The sequence below is a fragment of the Rhinatrema bivittatum genome, chromosome 9, assembly GCF_901001135.1.
Source record: "Rhinatrema bivittatum chromosome 9, aRhiBiv1.1, whole genome shotgun sequence".
NCBI classification, from domain to species: Eukaryota; Metazoa; Chordata; class Amphibia; order Gymnophiona; family Rhinatrematidae; genus Rhinatrema; species Rhinatrema bivittatum.
The window spans coordinates 86,376,469-86,401,593 of NC_042623.1; the positions used below are offsets into that span (position 1 = coordinate 86,376,469).

Here is a 25,125-nt window from a genome sequence, read left to right on the forward strand (position 1 = left end):
GAAGGTCTGACTGTACGAGCATTTCACAAAGGTTCTTACCTCTCCAAAAAGCAAAACATGGGAATTCTTTGAAAGTAAAATATGGTGCTAAAGTAGGCCAGTGGCATTTAATGCTTGCACAAACTTTTCCAATATGACTGTAATGGGGAAACACGCAAGTGAGTCTGTCTGTAGAGGTGGAAGTTGCTTTAACTTGTGCAAGACCAGCCTGTCTGACAATTGAATTAGAACAATAAAAACCCTTTTGACTTATCAAGACAATCCTTGTCCTGTAGATGGTTCTGAACTGTTTGAACACACCTCCTCCCTAGTGGATTTACTCTTGAGTGAGTTCCTGTCCTCCACATAGTATTCTTACAGGAGACTCACTTCTCTGCTGGCGAGTCCCGCAAACTTCGCCAAGATTGGGTTGGTCAGGTTTTCTTTGCATGTGCTCGGCTATTTTAATTCATAATGCTCTGCTCCTTCAGTTTGTTCACCAAGAGTCAGCTCTTGATGTTCATTGGGTTGCTCGAGTGGTTTCTTTACATAACACTAGACTGTTGCTGTTAAATTTGTACAATCCTAATACTGATGTCTCTTCTTTTTATGCTGAAATTTCGGCTTTATAGAACTATGCGGATCTTCTTATCATAATGAATGAATGATGGGGGTTTGTTTTTTGTTATGCATATTTCATGTTTTCACATACATGTGTGCATATATCTCTTTCTATCTGTATATTATATATAATATAATGAAATAAAATTTATGAAAGGTATATTTTGCATATTCATTGTTAAGAGCTAAAATAAGATTTTTTTGATTGTAGGCCTCAACATTTTATATGTTGGTTAGCTTGAGGTTTCCTCAGGTAATTTAAAGATGTGCCTGATAATCCATTGTCTACTTAATTTTAAATCTTTGTATCATTTTTGTGCTAGGGGTCAAAATATTCAAATTCTAATATTCCCATAAAATGTTCTTAATATAAACATTAAAAAATGGTTCAATAGTTTTCTCTAAATCATTCATAATGTTTTCTCAGGAAGAGAGTGTAGTAGTAGCTTAGTGGTTAGAGCAGCAGGCTGAGAGCCAGGGAAGCCAAGGTTCATATCCCACTGATGCTCCTTGTGATCTTGGGCAAGTCACTCTGACTCAGGCACAAATCTAGATTGTCAGCCTTCTGGGGCAGGGAAGTACCAGCAGTACCTGAATATAACTTATCTTGAGCTCCAAAAAGGCATGAGCTAAATACAAAATAAAAACAAAAAGTGTGATAAGTGAAATGCCCCAAGCTTTGCTGCATATCTCACAACATGTATAATTTGGTCAAAATTTTAACATAACTTTTTATTGCTTAAATGCTCTTATTAGAATTTGGGAACCAAATATTAAATACTGCAAGACAAGTACAGTCATGTAGAAGAAGTGGAAAAACATTTACTTATTTATGAGGGCTGACATGAAGGAGAACTTCAGTGTATAGAATTGATGCTCTTCCTTTTTTTTGCAAATCTTTGTGTTCTGCAGGCTGTTCAGTGCCAGCAGGAGCGCTGTGTTACTGTTCTTCTGGAGCATGAGGCAGACCCTAACCTGATAGATATCAATGGCAATACTGCCCTTCATCTTGCTGCTCGTATTCCAGCTTTGTCTCTGGCATCACAGTTGCTTGAGCACGATGCACATATTGATGCCCTAAACAAGGTAAGTACATAGTTATTCTTCATTTTAACCTTTTCTTTTTTCAAACTCTGAGAATTTACACAAAAATTGATAGGGTTCAATTTATAAAAGTTTAAATTTTGTATGTAAAAGAAAAGGCATTATGCAGAAAGTCATTAAATATTAAATACAAAAATGTAAAATAACATAAGTTTATTTATTTTATTTATTTATTTAAATTCTTTTATATACCGAAGAATAGCAGATTGCCTTCACTCCGGTTTACATTGTAACACTTCATACAAGAAACACAGTTTTTTTTAACTCATAACGTAAGAACAGAACAATATGAATATAACAACTCAACAGAGGTAGAGTATAACAAGTTAGCAGTATACAATGTACATCTTAAGTTCAAAGAAATTTAATACAGAAGTATTAGGGATCAAGATGAGGATTAATGTTATTCGAAGTGGTCTGTGAATGATTGTCTAAACAACCAAGTTTTTAGTTCTTTTTTGAACGATTTGGAATCTCTGATAGAACTTAAGTAATTTGGAATAGAGCTCCATTCTAAGGGTCCTGCTATCGAGAAGGCTCTATTTCTAGTAGTAGATAGTTTCGCAGATGACAAGGGGGAAATGATTAGTTGTAATTTTTCAGAAGATCATGAAGAATGGGGAGACTTGTGAATTGCGATCATATTATCTAGAGAGGAATTCTTTTCTTTGTAAATTTCGCTATGTAGAATAGTTAAGGTCTTGTACTTGATTCTTTGTGAGATTGGTAGCCAATGAAGGTTTTTTAATGTTGGAGAGATATGATCAAACTTCCTTTTGCCCGTGAGCACTCGTGCTGCTGCGTTCTGTAATAATTGTAACGGTTTTAAAGTGGATTGAGGAAGTCCTAAAAAGATTGCGTTGCAGTAATCAATGCTTGAGAAAATAAGAGTTTGTAGAATCGTTCTAAAGTCGTTTGGGTACAGTAAGGGTTTGAGAGGTTTGAGAATCTGTAGTTTATGAAAGCCTTCTCTCATTTTTATAGCTATACAGTTTTTAAAGCTCAGTTCATTATCTAACCAGATACCAAGGTCCTTTATAGGATTCTTCATTTGGATGTTAGAGTTGTTAATTTGAATGTTGGGTATTTGAGAAGATTGAGTTGATATGTTTCTCTTTATTAATATCCATTCGGTTTTGTTCATATTTAGACAAAGTTTTAGTTGGTTCAGAAAAGTTTTGATTGATTTGAGGTAATTTACTGTGAGGGATATGGCTTCTTCAATGGTAGTTGTTATAGGGATTAGAAGTTGGATATCGTCGGCATACAGAAAGAAAGTGATTCCAAGGTTGGATATGAAGTGACATAGTGGTAGGAGATAAATATTGAATAGGGTGGCAGGCTATCTGCGGAACTCCTGTTTCAAGGGGGTAGGGATCAGATGAGAAATTGTTAAAGGTGACTTTGAAAGACTTGTCTTTTAGAAATGAAGTGAACCAATCAAGGGTATTTCCAGATAGTCCTATGTTGGCAAGGCTTGAAATTAGAATATTGTGATCGACTATCAAAAGCAGCAGATAGATCAAGCATAATTAATAGGTGATTCAGTTTGTTGTCAAAGCTTCTAGTTAATTTGTTGGTTAAGTTTATTAGAAGGGTTTCAGTGCTGCGGCTCTTCCTGAAGCCATGTTGTGCGGGGTGGAGTATGTTGTTGTTTTCAAGGTGTTCGTTAAGTTGAAGCAGCACAGCTTTCTCAGTCAGTTTGGCCAGTAAAAGGGAGGTTGGAGATTGGGCGATAATTATTCAGATCTTTGGGGTCTATATTCTTTTTCTTAGGGATAGGAGTAATAATCGCAGTTTTCAAGTTTTTAGGGAGAGAGCCCTCTTCGAGTGACTTGTTTACAATTGCAGCAAGTGTAGGAGAGATGATGTTAGATAATTCCTTTAGAATTTGGGTAGGAATCGTAACGAGCTCATGTCGAGCTGGGTTAATTTTTTGAAGCATCTTTTCTAGTGCAATGCTGGAAATTGGTTCGAAATTCGACCAGGTAGTTGTTGAGGAAGTATTGTGGGGTACGTTAAAAAGAGGAGTGCTATTGAAAGATACTGTGATTTTGTCAATTTTGGTTTTAAAGAAATTAGCAAGTTCTTGACTTAGGTTATTAGTATCGGAGTTTGGATTGCACATTTTGTTGTTTTCTATTAGGTTTTTTACAATGTTGAAGAGGGAATTTGATTTATTTGTAGCATTTTTGATCTTTAGGCTATAGTATTCAGCTTGGCGTTTAGTATTTTTTTCTTGTAATCTGAGAGTTTCGAGCGATAGTGTTGTAGGGTTACTTGGCTTTTGGATTTGCGCCATTCTTTTTCCAGTTTTCTGAGATTGGATTTCAAGTTAGCAAGTTCCGAGTTGAACCAGGGGTTGATTTTTGCTCTCTTATGTTTTATAAGTTTTGTCTTCTCTGGATTTATGTTATTTGCTGTTTGTTTTGTAATATGAAACCAGGAATTGGTGGCATTGTGGATGTTGGATAGATCCAGATTTGTGAGTTGTTTTCCCAATTCTTGTTTGAGAGAGTTGATTTGGAAGGGAGGTCTATATTTGAAAGATAATTGTGTGTTGTAATCGGATAAATTGTTTGTGTTTACTTGAGCATTGCATTTAATCAGAAAGTGATCAGACCAGGGAACAGGTTTAATAGATGTTATGGGATAAAAAAAAGTAATGGTTTGTGAAAATTAGATCTAAAGGTGTTGCCAGCTTTGTGAGTGGGGTTGTTTATAATTTGGTTCATGTTGAGGCTGGAGAGTATGTCTAGAAGTGTTTGATAATTTTGGGGTCTAGGTGATGTATTTGTATGGATGTTGAAGTCGCCAAGTATGATGGAAAGTTTTTTTTACATTGCTGTTGGTTATTAGGAATTCGATCAAGAAGGAGATCTCGTTGTCAAGTAGTTTTGGTGGGCAATATATCAAGCATATTTGGAGGAAGTCAGATTCAAGTAACGCAATTTCAAATTTTGAAGGGAGGTTTAGAGGGATCAGTTTCATATTAAACCTTTTTTTTTATAAGGAGTAGAAGTCCACTGCCTCTGCAGGCTTTACGTGGGATGGAAAATACATCATAATCATTATTGGACAGTTGATTTGTGAGAACATTGTCCGTTTCTTTGAGCCATGACTCAGTAATCGCAAAGAAGTCAGGGTTCTTTGTGTTTATCAGGTCTGATATGATCATTAGTTTTTTTGTTAGTGATTGAGCATTTATTAAGAGGAATTTGAGGTAGATCAGGTTTTTGGCATGTTTGAGAAGAGGAATGTTTATAAGGTGGTTTTTTTTTTGGTTTATTGTAGCGATCAGGGTGATCCATGGTGATTTAATGTTTGTGCTTAAGAATCTTATGAAATTTTGGGTTTGTCTAAAAAGTGTAAAGTGTGCTCCTAGGGATTGTGGAAGTGATTGTGTAATTTTTATCAATGGGTTTTCAAGGGAGTCTAAAGAATGATCAATAAGTGTTGGTAATGTTGGGTTATGTAGGTTGATCTATGAAGGTGTATTTGAAAATGTGGTTGGATGAGCTGGGTAGAATTGGCTAGCGAGCTTTCCTTTTTGGGTTAATATCAAATTGATTTGGATTCTTGTTATAACCGGATTATTGTTTTAAAGTAAAAGTGTAAGGCTGCTCAGGGATTAATGAAGTTATAAGTATTAGCTGTCTCTGATCCGTCCTGTTCACAAAGGTCGCACGAAGGGGCGCACAAAGGGGCAGGCCCCTTTGTCGCGTTCCTTCGGCGCGTGATGCCGGCGCGCGGCGCCGGAGGGGAAAGAAATTTAAAAGTCCCTCTGTGATCCCCTATTGGCTGCAGAGTCTGAGGGGCGTGGTTTCTATGTAATAAAAATGTAAGAGGTCAATGTTCAAAAGGGATGTTAAGTTGACTTAATTCATCAAAATTTGTCTCTCAGAAGTCCATATTCAGCAGGCCACTGAGTGGTAACATTTAACCAGGTAACTTTACATGGATTTTCAACTTCACTTAGCCAGATAAAGCTGATTCTCACAGGACAAGCAGGATGGTAGTCCTCACAAATGGGGTGACATCGAGGATGGAGCCCTGTACGGAAAACTTTTCTGTCAAAGTTTCAACAAGCTTTGACTGACACTGGCACACTGGGTGCACTGAGCATGCCCAGCCTGCAATTATCCCTGTGAGCCACAGGTGTCTCCCTCAGTCTTCTTTTTTCCGCTCTGCAGTCAGCATAGCGGTTGGAGCTCTGTGAGGATTTTTTAACTAATTACCTCATGGAAACACTTAACTTTTCACTTCAAAAAACACTTTTCCCTGCACAGGTCTCCCTCCGCGTACGTTTTTTACGACGCTCGGTGAGTACTAATTCTTATTTTTCGGTCGGTTTCTGTCACTATCTTAAGGCTGTTAACTGACTGAAGCCTTCCCTTCCCCCATTTTTCAGTTAGCTTTAAACAGCTTGCGAGTATCTCTGTGACACTCTGCTTGCTTATGCTAGTGGGGTAGGGATTTTTTCCTTAACTTAGGACCTCTGTAGCTTCAAGTCCTTCGTTCCCTGGTACCCTCACGCAGTCGATACCCTATCGCTACACCGGGACCCGCCTAAACCGCCCTGGGCTTTTATATGTCATCAGCGCCCCTCCCCCCACGGTGCCCTGATGCCTTTATCCATGTTTTTTGCTTTTCAGTGCTACCAGGCTTTTTCCTCCTACGCACTGTTTTTTTCCTTGGGCTTCCTCGGTGCCGTCCCTACCCGGATGCATGCCATTGACGCACACGCTGTTAGTCACTGCCATGCATACTCGGGTCGCCGCCACCGCTGCCCGAGACACTTTTTAACGATCCCAGGGTCACTTCATCGATGCCACCCCCCCTTTTGGGGATGCCATCGATGCCCCATCCTCCCCACCGATGTCCAGCCCTTTCCATCGGGGGGCATCGGTGCCACATCGATTCGTCGGTGGGCATCGATGCCGGATGGTCCCCATCAGTGGACATCGGTGCCGGATGGTCCCCATCGATGGACATCGGTGCCGGATGGCTTGTCCGTCGATGGCAGTGGTGCCGGATGGCCGTCCGTCGATGGCATCGGTGCCGGGTCCTTTTGCATCGATGGACACCGATGCCCAGGTGTTTCATCCATGGGCATCTATGTTAGAATGCATCCATCGAGGGCAGTCGATGCCAGGCTGCTCCCATCGGTGAAATTCGATGCCCAGGTGGGTCCCATCGGTGGATATCCATGCCGGCTCGATTCCGTGGATGGGCGTTGATGCCAATGCCAGCCTTATGGCTGGCATCGATGCCCATGCCGATTCCAGGACTGGCGTTGATGCCGGGATGGAATTCATCGACTGGGAGATCCATGCCATCGATTCCATACGTGTCCATATCGATGCCACCGACACACGTGTCTGGGGCACCGATGCCATGTACACTTGGAAATCTGAGTCTGTCCAAATCGATACCGTCAACGTCTGTGGCCCTATAGTTGATGCCCGTGGCCATGCCACAAACGGCATAAATGCCCGCCTCCATGCATCGATGCCCTCGACACCTCCGTTTTCCTTCGGTGTCCTTGACGCCCTATTGATTCGACTTCGACTCAGTCGATGCCGGTATCTTTTTCAATAACGGCAATGTTTTTCGATTATTCGATTCCACATCGTTTCAAAGATACCTATGCCACTGCTGTCAGTGCCCGTCACTGTCATCATTCTCCTGGCCAGTCATCGACGATTTTTCATACCCATTTTGATGATATCCTCGAAGCCCCTTAGGTTGCCTTCAATATCGTCAATACCGACATAGCACCGCCACATAATACCCTCGCCTCCTCACATTGCTCCACGCTTTGGGTTCTTTTTTAAGCCCCGTATTAGCTTAAGACACTCCATTGTGTCAGGAGCAGAGCAGGCGTGCTGACAGTTCGTCATCGATCGCCTTCCAGGACGACGAGGGCTTCCATCTCGGCGCTGGGGAAAGACCGGGCCGAGCACCGTGGCACCCATCATCGCCGACATCGTGATCGTCCGCCACTGACGCCATCCAGCACATCGGTGCCATCCTTCTCCAGGCTGGACAACGCTCGGGCAGAGCGACATCACCACTGCCATCAGCACTGTTCCTACAGTTTTGGCAGTCCTTGGTGATCCAGAACTTCCGGATCCAGGTCCGACAGCTTCTGCATTGGCGTCACGACACATCGAGCCGCTGTGACGAGGGAAGGGAACATGAGTTCCGTTAGGGCTCCTCTGTTCCTGGCGTGCCCCACCGTCAAGTGGTGTGGGACTATGGCCATCTGTTACACTTAGCAGTCTAAACGCCACTCACGCCTGGCCTGTCTCCTCTGTACCTGTGCCACCATACCGGGTTTCAGAGCGAGATGGACGTTTACGTCCCCGGCCTTACCCTCGAGGACTCCGGAGACCGTCGGGGTCAACAATCTTCACCGGCTCGTCTTGCGGCGATCCACGTCGGATGGTAAGTACCCGCTTCGGCGGCATTCCCATAGAGTTGTGTTCTCCCATTCGGACCGTGGTTCGAAAAGTTCTGGGTCATGTGCCTTTTAGAACTGTATTAGTGTCACATATCACTATGTTAGCTATGTTAGCCACAATATCAGGAGAACCCCTCTATCTTCTTGGGATTGCAGCAGGGCTTCTTCTCTTGTCAGTAACAAGTCCCTGTGCCGACCAATGCTCTGACTCTTGGTTCCCTCCCAACCAAGGTCCAGCTGCATTGGCTGATCTGCTAAACATGAGATTCAGCAACCATTGCCCCATGTACAAGTCCACCTTGAGGCCTGGCCACAGGTCTCAGTGTCTCCTTGTACAGCATACAGAAATGCGGGTACCACTTACCGCTCACACACCTGCAGGAGCCTACATGATATCCTCCATTGGGACACCTCTTGGTCTCCCATCTGGTCAGATATCAGAGCGGCCACCCCACCTTGTACCAAAGTCCCGGTACACTCCCCCAGGCGCTACGAAGTGCAGAGGGGAGAAGGGAGGGGGGTTGGGGAGTTTTAATTGCACTATTCTTTCTTTTAACAGAAAATAGTTACTCTCCGCACATCCTGGACCTAAGAAAATCCAACTTTCTTTAGACGTCACAGGTACAATGGTATCTTTGGTTACCATCACTCCATACTGCAGTAAGTACATTATTTTAATGTTTCTATGTGCTTTATGGTGAGTCAACATTACAACCCCAAGCTCTGCCGCTGGCACCAGCTTCGGTAAGTGAACTGTCTCTTGCATCACTGTTGGTGAATGCTGTTTTCTCTGCGGAGTGTAACATCATTCACTTTCCTTGCATAGACTACTGCTAACCACTTTCAGTACATGCAAGGAGCTCTCACTTTTTTCAGGACTCACTATACATTTACTAACTGGGATTACTGTCACTGCCATAAATCCCTTCTGTAACACTTCTGGACACCACAGTCTTAAGACCCTCTTGTCCAGCATGCGCACAGACATTCTGATACATTGTTATATGTCCCTGCGCATATTTTCCATAACCTCAGCCTTTCAAATTTTCATGGTTGGGCTATGGGGTTTCTTCCCACTATGCATTTTTCTCATAATTCAAAACTGCTATGGGTTATATTCAGTGACATTCTATACTCAATGGACCTAAGTGGTTTCATTGCTTTCGTCCCTGATTCTTATCCCAGTTCGAACTAGGACCTAGTCTCCTTCGACTCATGCTCGCAATTCCTTAGGGTTATAAAGTTTCTCCTGAAAGCTGTCAACCCATTATGCATCTATTGCACTCCAGCATAGTTTCTCATAAACGTCCTGGACGTTGCACCCATGAGTTATGCCCTTATGCCTTCCAATACTGCTTTTGCAACAATTCTTTGTGCATACAGACAGACAGCATAGGGACAATGTGCTTTCCAACTCATAAGCACGCACAACCTCTTAGCTGCTCTGCTAGACAGCTGCGCAGCTCTACCCTTGGCCCTTGTTCACTTCATGCGTCCTTGGGCCACATATCTAAGAGATTTAATGAACGCTCTATCTGACCTTCTCCACGTAGGTTCTATCCTCTCGAATGGTCTCAATTACATGTGTACAGGGCAAATCATTTAACGCTGAGTTTAACTAAACTTTCCTCGGCGTCTGCATCATTCCATACGATGCACAGGTTCTGCTCCCTACACATGTTTCCTATGCGTTCCCTTAGATGCCTTTTCTTCCATCAAAGGCCTCTTCAATATATCTCTTCTGCTGCCTCTCGTAGCCAGCATTCTTCTAATGTTGAACTGGGATGGGGTTCAGTATTCTTTTCCCCACTCCCTGACTGAGATCAGTATGCTTCCCATACTTCTCAATCCATCATATCAGTAACCTTTTATTCCCTCACCAGTCAGTCCCAAATCATAGACTTACTGATGTTCTTAGGTTCTGGTAGCGTCACAAAACCTTCTAAACATAAATCTTGTCGTTTAATATGGCAGGCTTTACCTCCTGACGCTAAAAAAAAAAAAAAAAAAAAAAAAAAGAGGTATTACCCCTTTTACTTTTCCACCATTTTTTCTTACTCCCTCGGATTCTGTTCTCCAGACATCCTCCACATAGATACACCTTTCTCTTAGGAGGTGTATCGTTTTGGGAGTTGGGTTCCCGTTTTCGGTAATCCTCTCTGAGTCGGCTTACCATGGATTATCCACTGATCAAGCCGCCTCTATTTCTCTAATCACGGAATGAACATATATATTCTCCTTATAAGTCTCATACATTCTACGTTTGAGCCTTTCCATTCCTCTCTTCCACAGTTTGGCAAGGGAACTTCTTTCCCTCTTAATGTCATTCCTGCCAGCAGGGTCCGTGAGTTATGCACTCTTTCCATACTCACCTGACTCCGTTCCTCTGCCACTGAGTAGTTCTACGCATTCAACTTTCTATCCTTTTCAGGTAGATGTTGTATCTCCTTTCCTCAGGAAATACTCTATTAATTTTTCCTAACCTCTCTCTCTCGCCCTAGGGAGAGACTGGGTTTTCCACATTCCTGGACAGTAATGCTGCGCTTACATTCTGTCTACATTGCACTGCATTCCATGTGAATTCCACTTGACTCTTTCCTTCATGCAAGGGTCAAGCTGCTACTTCCAGTGGCCTCACAGACCTAATCCTTCTGATTAAGTGGTCTATATTTCCTTTCCTACCAACAAGCAGACATTTCACTACAACACTGTGGGTATCCACATACTGTTGTGTCCGTCTTAGCCTTAACAGCTTCCCTTTGGTTACTGCTGCTTGTACTTTTTTATCAGGTTGCAGCCTGGAGTCCTCTCCATACCTTCGCAGCCTATTATTGCTTACATTTGACTAGCCGGCATGCTCCATGTTTGGCCAGTCCGCCTACTCTTACTTTTTTCAATTCACTACCCAACATCCTTCCACGAACCCATTATGGTGTTGCGGATGCCCTCCGTTCCCATTTCCACCTCAGTTGTTACGCCTTTGCGCATCTGCGGTGTATCTGGTGCATTCCCGGGCATCCTCAGCTCGGTACTCACCCATTTGTGAGGACTACCATCCTGCTTGTCCTGTGAGAAAGCAAATGTTGCTTACCTGATGTAACAGGTGTTCTCACAGGACAGCAGGATGTTAGTCCTCACGAAACCCGCCCGCCACCCCGCGGAGTTGGGTCTGTATACTTTTATTTTAGTTTCGCTTGCGCTTTTTAGCTATAAGACGAGACTGAGGGAGACACCTGTGGCTCACAGGGATAATTGCAGGCTGGGCATGCTCAGTGCACCCAGTGTGCCAGTGTCAGTCAAAGCTTGTTGAAACTTTGACAGAAAAGTTTTCCGTACAGGGCTCCATCCTCGATGTCACCCCATTTGTGAGGACTAACATCCTGCTGTCCTGTGAGAACACCTGTTACATCAGGTAAGCAACATTTGCTATATGCCTAGGTAATTTAGGACAATAACGGCCGAATTTTAAATCGGCCACATGTGCAAATTCCGGCAGTTACGTGTACAAGTGCCGGGCCCTTAAAAAGGGGTGGGCTGGGGAGCGTGGTCTGGGCAGGGAGGGGTGGGATGGAGGCTGGCCGGCACGCGCAAGTTGCTTCTGCTCCAATGGAGCAGTAAGTTAAAAAAAAAAAAAAAATCTTTTATTTAGGTAGGGGTTCGGGTGGAGAGGGGAAAAGATAGGAAGGTAAGGCAGGGGGGTAGGGAAGACCCCTGCGCGCCCCCCCCCCCCTTGCACGCACCTTTTAAAATCTATCACTAATTTCCCCAACCATACTTACCTGGCTAAATTTATCCAGGTAGCACTGAATATCTCTGCTACCTGAATAATTTTTAGGTACACCTCCGGTATATCCCCTTGCACTACTTTTTGTTTGGTTACGTTTTACCCGGGTTATGACTTATCCACTCAGCAGGGCTGGAAATTTAAATCTCAGGTTTGTTCAGGTAAATCAAAAAGTTGCACAAACATCCCTTTTGAACATTGACCTCTTACATTTTTATTACATAGAAACATGACAGCAGACAAAAACCATATGGTCCATCCAGTTTGCCCTTCTCTCCAATTTATGTAGCTCTTACAATTCTCATCATTCCATCAGAGATCCTCTATATTTATCCCATGCTTTCTTGAATTCAGATACCATTGTTGTCTCCACCACCTCAACAGGAAGGCTGTTGTAAACATCCATTTCCTAGTGCAGAGCTTTCCAAACTGTGTGTCGGGACACGTTAGTGTGTCGCCTGCAGTGTGCAGGTGTGTCGCGCAAGCCCGGTCAACTCTGATGCGAGTTTGGGCTTTTTTTTTTCTAGAGATTCACTTTTTTTTTTTCAGTTTATGGGTTGCTTATTATTGGGTGATTTTTGCTGTCAATCGCGTTTTTTGGGGGGGCTTGGTGGGTGGAACGAGCCCAGCCATCCTTGCATTGGCTGCTGCTGCCGATGAGGCCTGGCCATGAGGAGTACTGACTGCAAGCAGCAGTGTCTGGTGATCATGGAAGGGAGTGAAGCACTTAACTGGCAACAATCAAAAAGACGAGGTACATGAGTGTGGGGGCCAGACATGTGCTGGGGAGAGAGAGATGAGTGAGTGGGGGGCAAACGTGCTGGGGGACAGACATGTGCTTGAGGGGGAGAGATATGAGTGTGTGGGGGCCAGACATGTGCTGGGGGGAGGAGAGAGATGAGGGTGTGGGGGACAGACAATTTGTTTTATTATTGTTTCTCATAAATTATAACAATAACATGAATCTTGGTATATATATTTTTAATATAAATTTAAGGTTTTCATGAGATAGGTTGTGTCGTGAAACATTTTATTTATGTATATATTTAAGGAAACATACATAAATTGTCGAAATATGTTTCGTTCGTTTAACCTTTAACCTCTGGTTTACTAGTAGACTGAATTACCGTGTCGTGAAATTATGTTTGTCTAAAAAGTGTGTCACCAACATGAAAAGTTTGGAAAGCTCTGTCCTAGTGTGTAGCCAGATGGACTCAGGACGAATGGGTATTGTGCTCTTCTGCTAGCAGATGGGAGTCGGAGTCAGATTTCAAAGCTGACATCATCCTGGGTACATATACCCCTGCACTGAACTCACTTCCTCAGTATCTCTCCGTCTCTTAGCAGATGTGGACACTATACCACATACTAGAATAATGTTAACAATTACAGCAAAGAAGAAAGAAATTTACCTTTAAGAAGATCGAGCCCCGCTCTCCTGCGGTGAAACCTAAGGGTCCCTCCCCCAGTCGAGAATTCCTGAGGTGATTTCCAAGATCCCTCAGAGGTGAGCCTTGGTCCGGTAGCCGGTTCCCGGCGTGGACTTAGCCCCCAGGTGGCTGAAAGGCAGCGGGTGCACAATCGAGCATGGCGGTGAAGGTATTCCCCTCTCCCCCCGCAGCTGGAGACCGCCTGGCACACAACCGGTAAGCACCGAGACCAGGTAAGGTAAAAATCTTTTAATTGAGGTCTCTGGTCTCCAGAGCTTGGAGAGTCATACCGAACGTTTCTTCCGGCGAGGTTTAAAGGGACACTAATCGGATTGAGCAGCCCGGCTTGGGCTAGGCCCCGATCTGGTGCAAGGATCCACACACGTGGAGACCCTCGGGGGGCACCATCTTGCGAGCAGGGTCATTGGCGCCATATTCCCTCCTCGACTGGCGGTACGCACGGTGCAGGCCGGACGGCCAATGCGCCTAACTTGCGCGCGCCCAATATATTCGCATGCATAGCTGTGCGCACAGCGACGCGCACAAACCGAGACATGCGCACAACTTTTGCACACAGCGCGCACAACTAAGTGCACTCGGTCGCATAACCACGCGCACAAACTGGTTGGTGAGGGCAGCCATGCGCACAAACTCATGGAAAATGGTGGGACTGCCGCCCAAGAAGGTCAAGGGACACTCCTTTTGCACAGCCTTCCACATAAGAGCCGCGCAGCCTGAATCAGAGTCCTGCCTCTGCCAGCACTGCGAAGAAGCCCAGAGGGAACCAAAACCCGGACCCCTACTGTCGGGAAAGGAGTCCGGAACTACTGACAAGTGCTCCCCGGACCTATTTATCTCTGGCACGTCTGCCCCTCAGGAGGGCACCACAGGGACCACTACTCCACCTCTCCCTGGGATCAATATGGACCCAGGGACCTTCTCCTGGGTGGAATTTTTCAAAGGGCTGAAAACCTTGGTTCAGGCACAACCAGCCCCAGCTGCGCACCAGACTCAACCCCTACCGGGAGCGCTAGATCCTCCTGATCCGGTTCGGATGCCTCGCCTAACAAAGAACTTCCCTAACTTCCCTCAGATGATGAGTGACTCCCTGGAGGAAGGAGAAATCCCTCCAGGGATGGAACCATACCGAACCATGCTTCGCTTTTTCCCCAAGGCTGAATTACCTGCCCTTGTTTCCCAGACACTAAAGACGCTGGGTATTCCAGGCACAGACCCTATGGTGGAACCAAAGAAGAACCCCATCTTGGTGTCCCTTCGTAATGCCTCATGCTACTTTCCAATGATGGAAGCCCTCCAGGAACTGATTGACCTGGAATGGAATGCCCCGGAGGCCAGCTTCAAAGTGGTGGCGGGCATTGGAAGCCCTATACCCTCTGGAACCTGCGGCCAAGGAACGCCTGCGTTTCCCGAAAGTGGGCGCTATGTTCTGTGCCGTCTCAAAACGAATGATTCCCATTGAGGGAGGAGCGGCACTGAAGGACACGCAGGACAGACGATTGGAATCCATCCTTAAGCAGGCCTTTGATGCAACGGCAATGACATTGCAGATTGTTTCCTGCTGTGCACTGGTGGCACGTTCCTGTTTGCTCCTCTTGAGAGAGACTGACACTTCCGGAACTCATACCGGAGAATTGATGGAACCTGCAGCATCCTTTCTCACTGACTCAAGCTCAGACCTAGTGCGCACCTCAACCACAGGCGTTGCCTCTGTAGTGGCAGCCAGAATACAACCATGGCTACGAAATTGGTCTGCGGACACGACATCTAAAGCGAATCTCACGAGAATGTCTTTTAAAGGATCTCTCTTATTCGGAAGCGAATTGGAGAAGATAGCCAACAAATGGGGTGAATCTCCAGTGCCCAGACTACCTGAAGATAGGAATAAAAGATCGCGGCATCCCTCCCCCAGAAGAGCCAAGGGCAGAGGATCGCAGCGCTTTAGACCCTACAGGAACACGCAGTTCCAGACACCTCGCCCCTCCGGAAGGTCCCCAGTCCTTTTGGAACAGACAGACCAAGAGGGGAGCAGGACCAGGGGCAGGCTCCAGCCGTGCTCCACAATGAGAAGAGGCTGACCCATCCACAGGAAGAAAACATAGGGAGTCGACTAGCCCTCTTCTACCTAAGATGGGTCGAGATAACATCAGACAAATGGGTCTTAAACATCATTCGAGAAGGGTACTCTCTGGAATTCCGCATCATCCCTCGAGACAAATTTATGAGATCACCCTGCCACTCCCACCCCAAGAGATTGGCAGTAGAAACCACACTAACAAGACTACTCAGTCTGAAGGCAATAACTCTGGTGCCTACGCTCCAGCAAAATAGTGGGCACTATTCCATCTATTTTATCGTTCCCAAAAAGGAAGGGTCATTCCAGCCCATCCTGGACCTAAAGAACGTTAGCCGTTGTCTGTGGGTACTTACTTCCGCACTTCCGCATGGAAACTCTGCTCTCTGTTACAATGGCAATACAACCGGAATGGCAGTACAACCGGGAGAGTTCCTAACCTCCCCTCTTGACCTCAGGATCCCATTGCAGCTGCATTCCACCTCCCGTCCTATGAGATCTGCACAAAGAGGTTCTCTAAAAGCCCCCCTAATCAAAACATCTTTAAGCAAAAGAGCCTTCTCCACAGCGGGCCCTAAACAATGGAACTCTCTCCCTTCAGACCTTAGGCTCGAACAATGCCCAATCACCTTCAAAAAAAGACTCAAGACCTGGCTGTTCAACCAAGCCTTCGCTGGAGTCTGAGTCTACTCGCCTCATCCCACCTCATCCCACCCAGGACAAATCATTATGTTTTCCCACCGCACAATAATTCTTGATTCAGTAGCAACTTATTACTTGTCAACTCTTGCTCACCAGGTTTTTTGCGTACAAGTTTTAATCCTAGTCATTTGTATCTTAGTTATTTGTTATTTAAAATGAGTTGTATCCCAGTTCTTCTTTCCTTGTTCTTTGTAAGACACTATTAAGTCATTTTTAATGTTGAATGTAAACCGAAGTGATTAGTAACCTTGTTACCTGAATCTCGGTATATATAAGTTTTAAATAAATAAATAAATAACCTCCCTGGACCTCTCTGAAGCCTATCTTCACGTCCCAGTCCATCAGGATCACTAGCACTTCCTGCGCTTTGTGATACTGGGCCACCATTACCAGTTCCGGGCGCTTCCCTTTGGCCTAGCAACCGCCCCAGGACCTTCACCAAAATTATGATGGTCGTGGCAGCAGCGCTGAGAAAGGCAGGAATCCTAGTACATCCTTACCTGGACGACTGGCTGATCAGGGTGAAATCTCCGGAGGAGAGCCGACAGGTGACCAGCAGAGTCAAGAGCCTACTGCAGGAGCTCGGGTGGGTTGTGAACACGAGCAAGAGCAGTCTACAGCCCTCAGTCACTAGAGTACCTGGGGGGCCCGGTTCGACACCAAACAGAATAGAGTCTTCCTCCCCCCTCTGAGGAGAAGGAAACTGATGGCACAATTGCGACGATTGATGACCAATGCACGGCCCAAGGTATGGGACTACCTTCAAGTCCTCAGCCTCATGGCATCAACTCTGGAGGTCGTTCCGTGGGCAAGGGCCCATATGCGACTGCTCCAGCGTGCCCTACTGTCACGATGGAACCCACTGTCCCAGGACTACTCAATTCACTTCGAACTACCAGCAGAGGTTCGGACCCAGCTCCAGTGGTGGCTACAGGAAGACCATCTAAGCAAAGGAGTAAGCCTATCCCCACCAAACTGGATATTGCTCACCACGGATGCGAGCCTGCGAGGGTGGGGAGCCCACTGTCAGGAACTGCCCAGGGACAATGGAACAAGAAAGAGACGGAATGGAACATAAGCCGCCTGGAAGCACGAGTAGTCAGACTAGTGTGCCTGCGATTCAGCCATAGACTCTGGGGCGAGTCATTCAGAATAATGTTGGACAACGCGACAACAGTTGCTTACATCAACCGCCAGGGAGGAACCAAGAGCCTGCAGGTGTCTCTGGAGATAGACCCCCTCATGGCATGGACGGAGATAAACCTGCACGGGATCTCTGCCTCCCACATTGCGAGAAAAGACAACGTCTCAGTAGACTACCTCAGCAGAGAGAGCCTAGACCCGGGGGAATGGATGCTGTCGACCACAGCCTTCCAACTGATAGTAAATCGCTGGGGCCTCCCAGCCATGGATCTTCTGGCAAACTGTCTCAATGCCCAAGTTCCCAGGTTTTTCAGCCGCAGACGAGAACCACAATCCCAGGGAATTGATGCTCTCAACCAGACCTGGCCAGATGAAGACCTACTGTATGCCTTACCTCCATGGCCACTACTGGGCAGGGTCACCTGCAAGATAGAGCACCACAGGGGACTAGTTCTACTAGTCGCCGCGGACTGGCCAAGACGACCATGGTACGCAGACTGCGAAGGCTACTTGCGGGGAACCCTCTGTGCCTACCTCCACACAGGGACCTTCTCCAGCAGGGCCCGATCTTCCACGAAGATCCATCTCGAATCTCTCTTATGGTATGGCCCTTGAGAGGACTAGCCTGAAGAAGCGCGGTTACTCGAAAGGCCGTGATTGATACCCTGCTCCGAGCGAGCAAGTTCTCCACATCCCTGTCTTACATACGGATCTGGAGAGTATGTGAAGCCTGGTGTGAAGACCGCGGGATCCACCCACGGACAGCCAAAATTCCCATGATCCTGGAATTCCTGCAGGACGGGATGAAGAAGGGGTTGTCACTCAACTTCCTCAAAGTCCAAGATGCTGCGCTGGCCTGCTTCAGAGCCAAAGTGGACGGTATCAGATTATCAACTCATCCAGATGTGTCCTGCTTCCTGAAAGGTGCCTCTATGGAATCTCAATCTCATATTAGACTTCCTAGCAGGTGATTCCCTCAGACCAACATGCGGTCTGTCAGTACACCTCTTAACTTTAAAGACTGCATTCTTGGTGGCAATATTTATTTATTTAACAACTTTTTTATACAAACATTCGTGGGGACATCATATAGGTTGTTTTGCTTGTTGCATCTCTGAACTTCAGGCACTATCCTGTCAGGAACCATTCCTTAGGTTCACGCCTGGAACCATAAAGCTGCGCACCGTCCCCTCCTTCTTACTGAAAGTGGTCTCCCAGTTTCACATGAACCCAAACCATATCACTTCCATCTCCAGATGAGCATAAGGACTCGGAAGATTCATGCCTTCTTCACCATCTGAATGTCGGCAGACTCCTAGTCCGATACCTAGAAAGATCTGAACCTGAGCGCAAAACGGATCACCTGTTCATTCTTCACAGCGGGAAGAAATAAGGGGAAGCGGCATCGTGGGCGACTGTAGCCCACTGGATCAAAGAAGTAATCAAGGCAGCCTACATAGAGGCAGGAAAGCCCTTACCTCTACAGGTTAAGGCTCATTCTACGAGGGCCCAGGCAATCTCCTGGGCAGAAACCAAGCTGCTGTTGCCCGCCAAGATCTGTTGGGCAGCGACGTGGTCCTCCATATACACCTTTTCCAGGTTCTACCGCCTGGATGTTCAGGCCAGGGAGGACACAGTCTTCGCAAGGGCAGTACTAAGAGGGCCACGGGCAACCTCCCACCCTGTGCAGGAGTAGCTTTTGTACATCCCATTGGTCCTGAGTCCATCTGGCTACACGCTAGGAAATGGAGAAATTACTTACCTGATAATTTCATTTTCCTTAGTGTAGACAGATGGACCCAGCATCCCGCCCTCGGCTGTCCCAGAAAAGGGAGAACCTCGGATGGCAAACCTCGAGACTAAACAAATACTGGTAAGCCACGGCCTACCCCTAGTTCAAGACACCCACAGATATTCGGTGTCGGCATTAATCGGTTGAGTGCACTGGCGGTCTCCAGTTTGGAAATCAGTTGAACCAGGCAAGTTTTAATCAAGTTTAAGCAAGTTATTTAAGCAAAGATATATCCACATTGGCTTTTCGAAGATGATACTGAGGAGGTGCGGTCAGTGCAGGAGTATATGTACCCAGGATGACGTCAGCTTTGAAATCTGACTCAGTCTCCTATCTGCTAGCAGAAGAGCACAATACCCATTGGTCTTGAGTCCATCTGTCTACACTAAGGAAAACAAAATTATCAGGTAAGTAATTTTTCCATTACTCTCTCTGTAAAGAAATATTTCCTAAGATTACTCTTGAGGCTACCCATTTTCACCTTCATACCTTGATCCCTTATTCTAGAGTATCCTTTCCTTTGAAAGAGGCTTGCATCCTGTCTTGGAAACCTTTGACATTTAAATGTCTCTAACATACCTCCCCTATTTCGCTTTTTCTCTGTGTACATGTTTACATTTTCGTCTAGCCCAGGGGTCGGGAACCCATGGCTCGCGAGCCAGATATGGCTCTTTTGAGGGCTGCATCTGGCTCGCAGACAAGTGTCGCCATACTTCGCGGTTCCCCGCTGACCCAGCTGCTCCCCGGTCCTCCGCCGCCCGGACTTAAAATGCTGTCAGCCCGGGCGGAACGCGGCAGGACAGCTGGAGTCAGCGGCACCGGCGTGCTCTCTTCTCCCCCCCCCCCGCGGCCCGGAAGAGGAAGTGGAGAGCATCGGGTGCCTGCGCGGGAAGAAGAGACCACACTAGCGTGGTCTCTTCTTCCGCGCAGGCACCCGATGCTCACCACTTCCTCTTCCGGGCCGCGGGGGGGAGGAGAAGAGAGCACGCCGACTGGAGTCATCCGGGTGCCTGCGCGGGAGTCATCGTGTGTCAGCTGGGTGCCAGCGCTGGAGTCATCGGGTGCCTGCGCGGGTCTTCCCGCGCAGGCACCCGATGCTCTCCACTTCCTCTTCCGGGCCGCGGGAAGAAGAGAGCACGCCGGTGCTCTCTTCTTCCCGCGGCCCGGAAGAGGAAGTGGAGAGCATCGGGTGCCTGCGCGGGAAGACCCGCGCAGGCACGCTAGTGTCCAACAGGAAGAAGATTGCAGCGCGGCTCGGAGGAAAATGAAAATCTTCAACCGCGGCCGATGGGACTCCGCCTTCGCCTCCACGAGGGCTGAAAATGAAGGAGGTTAGCGTTGGGAGGTGGCTGCTGCTGCCGCGAGTTCCCGGGGGGGGGGGGGGAGGGGGAGAGAGAGAGTGAATGAATGAGCGAGCAAGCATGTGTGTTTGAGATCCTGTGTGTGTGAGTGAGAGATTGCATGTATGTGAATGATTGAGAGCCTGTATATGTGAAAGAGAGTATGTCTGTGATTGAGATCCTGCCTGTGAGAGAGAGAGCATGAATGTAAGTTTACCATTGGGAACCTGTATGTGTAAGTTTGTAATTGAAAACCTGTTTGTTTGAAAGAGTATGTGTGTATGATTGAGATCCTTTGTGTGTGAGAGAGATCATGTGTATGTATGATTAAGAGCCTGTGTGTATAAGTAAGAGAGAGATCATGTGTGTCTGTGTCTGATTGACAGCTGGTTTAGGTGATGGAGCATGTGAGTATGTGATTGAGAGCCTGTGTTTAAATGAGAGAGAGAGACCATGTGTGTCTGTGTGATTGAGAGCTGATTTAGGTGAGGGAGCATGTGAGTATGTGATTGAGAGCCTGTGTTTAAATGAGAGAGAGAGACCATGTGTGTATGTGTGTGATTGAGAGCTGATTTAGGTGAGGGAGCATGTGAGTATGTGATTGAGAGCCTGTGTGTAAATGAGAGAAAGAGAGGACATGTTTGTAAGCATGTGAATGAGAGTCTGTGTGTGAGAGAAAAAGACAGCATGTATTTATGTGATTGAAAGCCTGTGTGTGTGTAAGCGTGAAAAGATAGACAGCATGTGTGTAAATGTGTAATTAAGAGCCTATATAAGTGAGAGAGAAAAAACATTTGTATATGTGAGTGACTGAGAGCATGTGTGTATAGGTGTGTCATTGAGAGCCAGTGTGAGAGAGAGCGCTGGTATGTGACTGAGAGAGGAGAAAGTTCCAAGCAAACCACCCCACCTCCTGCTAATTCAGAACAATCTCAGGACACCTGGATATCAAACGTTCCCAGGTATGCAGAGCAAAAAAATTTTTGTATCCTTATTATTTTTCATTACTGGATCTTTGTGTCTGCTATTTTGAAATATTTTGTTGGTATCTGGAAATGTTTTATATGAGTTTTTAATTATTGGATATTCCACTCATCAGCTGTTTCGAAATATGTTCTTTTTGTTAGTACAGTTTTACTGCTGATGATTTTATATTTCTTGATTTGTTTTATAAGGATGTGTGATGTTTCTTTTTTCCTTTGTTACACTGCATACAGAGACTCTGGCTTGTTGCAGTTTCCAATTCAGTTTTTGTCTGCATGCTTCTTGTTATGCGTTTTGGTCTCTTTATTCTATGTTAGGTGAGGGACAGCACGTGATTCAGGTGAGGTTTTCTGCTGGCGTGTAGTTTCTGTGTAGGACTCTATAGCAGCCTGACTTGGTCCGTTTTCCTAATAGGAGATGTATTGGTGTCTTAAGGCCTGGTGTAATATTTTCAGAGACTTATTGTACTTTAAAAGTGTGATCTTACATAAAATGCACACATTTACTTGTATTTAGTTTTAAACATATTGTATGGCTCTCATGGAATTACATTTTAAAATATGTGGCGTTTATGGCTCTCTCAGCCAAAAAGGTTCCTGACCCCTGGTCTAGCCCCATATGCTTTAGAATGAACACCACTGATCATTTTAAAAGTCACCATCTGGACCAACTTCATCCTATTTATATCCTTTTGAAGTTGCAGTCTCCAAAATTGTACACAGTATTCCAAATGAGGTCTCACCAGGGACCTATAGAAGGTCAATATCACTTCCCTTTTTCTGCTAACCATTTCTCTTCCTATGCAGCCAAATGTCTTTCTGGCTTTTGCAATTGCTTTATTCTCCTGATTAGGAAAGGAATGGAGAAAAAAATGGAGACTATAATACCACTGTTTCGCTCCATGGTGCGATTGCACCTTGAGTAGTATTTATTTATGTTCCACAATTTTGGATTATGTCTATTGTGGAATATAATTTACATACACAATAATATATAAAACAAAAATGCACTTAAAAAAAATACAAGCATTTGCCATAAACTACAAAATAGTGAAATAACTACCGTATTTTTCGCTCCATAAGACGCACTTTTTTCCCCCCAAAGGTGGGGGGAAAATGTATGTGCGTCTTATGGAGCGAATATAAAAAAAAAACCAAACAAAAATCTAACAAACACCCCCCCCCCCCCGACTCCCCCAAGTCCCCGCCGACTTAATTTCCTACAACCCCCCCCCCCAAGACCTGACAAATTAATTTCCTGCAACCCCCCACCCTCCTGACCCCCCCCCCAAGACCTGCCAAACGTCCCTGGTGGTCCAGCGGGGGTCCGGGAATGATCTCCTGGGCGTGGGCCGTCGGCTGCCAGTAAACAAAATGGCGCCGACGGCCCTATGCCCTCACTATGTCACTGAGACCGACCGCTGCTATTGGTCGGTCTCAGTGACATAGTGAGGGCATAGGGCCGTCGGCGCCATTTTGTTTACTGGCAGCCGACTGCCCTATGCCCTCACTATGTCACTGAGACCGATCGCTGCTATTGGTCGGTCTCAGTGACATAGTGAGGGCATAGGGCCGTCGGCTGCCAGTAAACAAAATGGCGCCGACGGCCCTATGCCCTCACTATGTCACTGAGACCGACCAATAGCAGCGGTCGGTCTCAGTGACATAGTGAGGGCATAGGGCCGTCGGCGCCATTTTGTTTACTGGCAGCCGACGGCTCACGCCCAGGAGATCGTTCCCGGACCGCTCCTGGACCCCCGCTGGACCACCAGGGACGTTTGGCAGGTCTTGGGGGGGTCAGGAGGGTGGGGGGTTGCAGGAAATTAATTCGGCAGGTCTTGGGGGGGTCAGGAGGGTGGGGGGGTTGCAGGAAATTAATTTGGCAGGTCTTGGGGGGGTCAGGGGGGTGGAGGTTGTTAATTTAAAGGGTTGGGATGGGGGTTCCCACAGAAAGAAAAATTTTCTGATCTGGGGAGTGGACCGAAATGGCCCTCCCCAGACCCGAAAACAAAATGGGGAGAAAAAAAAAAACTATGCACTCCCCTAATTTGCTCCATAAGACGCCCAGACGCAGAGCCGGTTTAGCACAATTTTTTTTTTTTTTAATTTTCCCCCTCTGAATCCTAGGTGCGTCTTATGGTCAGGTGCGTCTTATGGAGCGAAAAATACGGTAAATATTACAAACTTGTTTAAAAAGAATAGCTTTCAATTTGTTTCGAAACACTAAATAATCTCGGCTGTAAATCTCTTCTGAACAGAGTTCCACACATATGCAAAATCTTATGTTCTTAAGTAAATTGTGCGTTTGAGATTATGTGGAACAACTGGTTTGTATGAAATTTAGTGTTTGGATCATGGCGAGCCGTGTTCCTGATAATTACTAGTAAGATTCTGAAGTTTAACTTCCCCTTGACTTCCTCTGCCCTTCCTAGGATGGACAGAAGCATGGGGGCTACATAAATATGATACCTTACATTTCATGAATTGGTGCATGTCAATGGTTTTTGAAAATTGTTTTGCAATTCCTGACTATACAGAAGATGATTGTTTAATTTTGCTATGATGATTATTTGTATAAATGTTCACATGTGCAACAAGATCACTTGACAAAGTGGCTTTCATATCTTTACCTTTCTCTTGTTTAGATCTGTTTAACCTGAAAATTAAGGTTTTAAATATTATCATATTATTCAGGTGTTTGTGGTTTCTGTTACTCTTAAGCATTGGCTTTTTACGTAACAGGTTCATGTATTTATTTAAAATCTTTTCATAAAGTAAATTGGAATCTTTGTGGGTTGTGATAATCTTTCATTGAACCAATAGATAAGATGACGTTGCATGTAAGATTTCAAGACCGCATAGGCAGGGCCACTGGTTTCCTGTGATTATGAGGCCACGGTAAAGGTCAGGCAATTGACCAATCCTGGCCAAATTGCCTTGGGAGACCGAGGGCCCTTTCGAAATGAAGGCATTGGTGGCAGTGGACCCTCTCCTTGCTTTCCTGCCTGCCCTGTAAGAAAACCATGGCACCATTCACTTCCACTGCTCTACCCTCCCACTGTCCCACTCGTATCCCTTCACTCACTGGCTCCTAGCATTTCAAAACTGGAGGAGGATGGTGGCAGTGTAACAACTCTTCCAACGCATTCTTCCTCCTCCTCTGCCGGGGCCTGAATGGTGACTTTGAATAGCATGGTTCAAAGCACAACATTCTAGCCCCAGCAGAGGAGGAGCAAGGATGTATTGGAGGAGCTTTAAGCCTGCATCTTCCTATTTTGAAATATTAGAAACTGTGAGTGAGGGGACAAGCAGGAAGTAAACCAGGGATCACTGGGGTGAAAGGGAGTGAAGGAAAAGAATGGCAGTGAGTGAACTGGGGAAATGAGGGGTTTGTTGGGGGGGGAACCAGGTGAGTGAGGGGTTCGTGGGGTGGGGGAGGAAGAGGAAGTGAATAAGGGTGAGGGAGGGATTCATTTGGTAGAGGGAGCGAACCAGAGTGAGTGAGCAGTTCATGGGGGGGAACCAGATGAGTGAGGTATTTGTGGGGTGGGGGAGAAGTAAACCGGGATAACTGATTGGTTCGTAGAGGGAGAGGGGGAAACCAGGGTAAGTGAATTGGGGGGGGGGCAGGCTTTGTGAAGAGGGAGGGGTTGAACCAGGGTGAGTGGGGTGGAAGGAGGGGGGAACCG

General features: G+C 46.0%; 1 protein-coding gene across 1 annotated transcript in view; it reads left to right on the forward strand.

The window, feature by feature from the left end:
- Positions 1-25,125, forward strand: part of LOC115099561 (ankyrin repeat domain-containing protein 26-like) — a 462,251-nt gene that overhangs the window by 31,014 nt on the left and 406,112 nt on the right. The window contains 1 exon segment of the mRNA XM_029617295.1: positions 1,513-1,686. Within this exon segment, the coding sequence (XP_029473155.1) occupies positions 1,513-1,686 (174 nt within the window).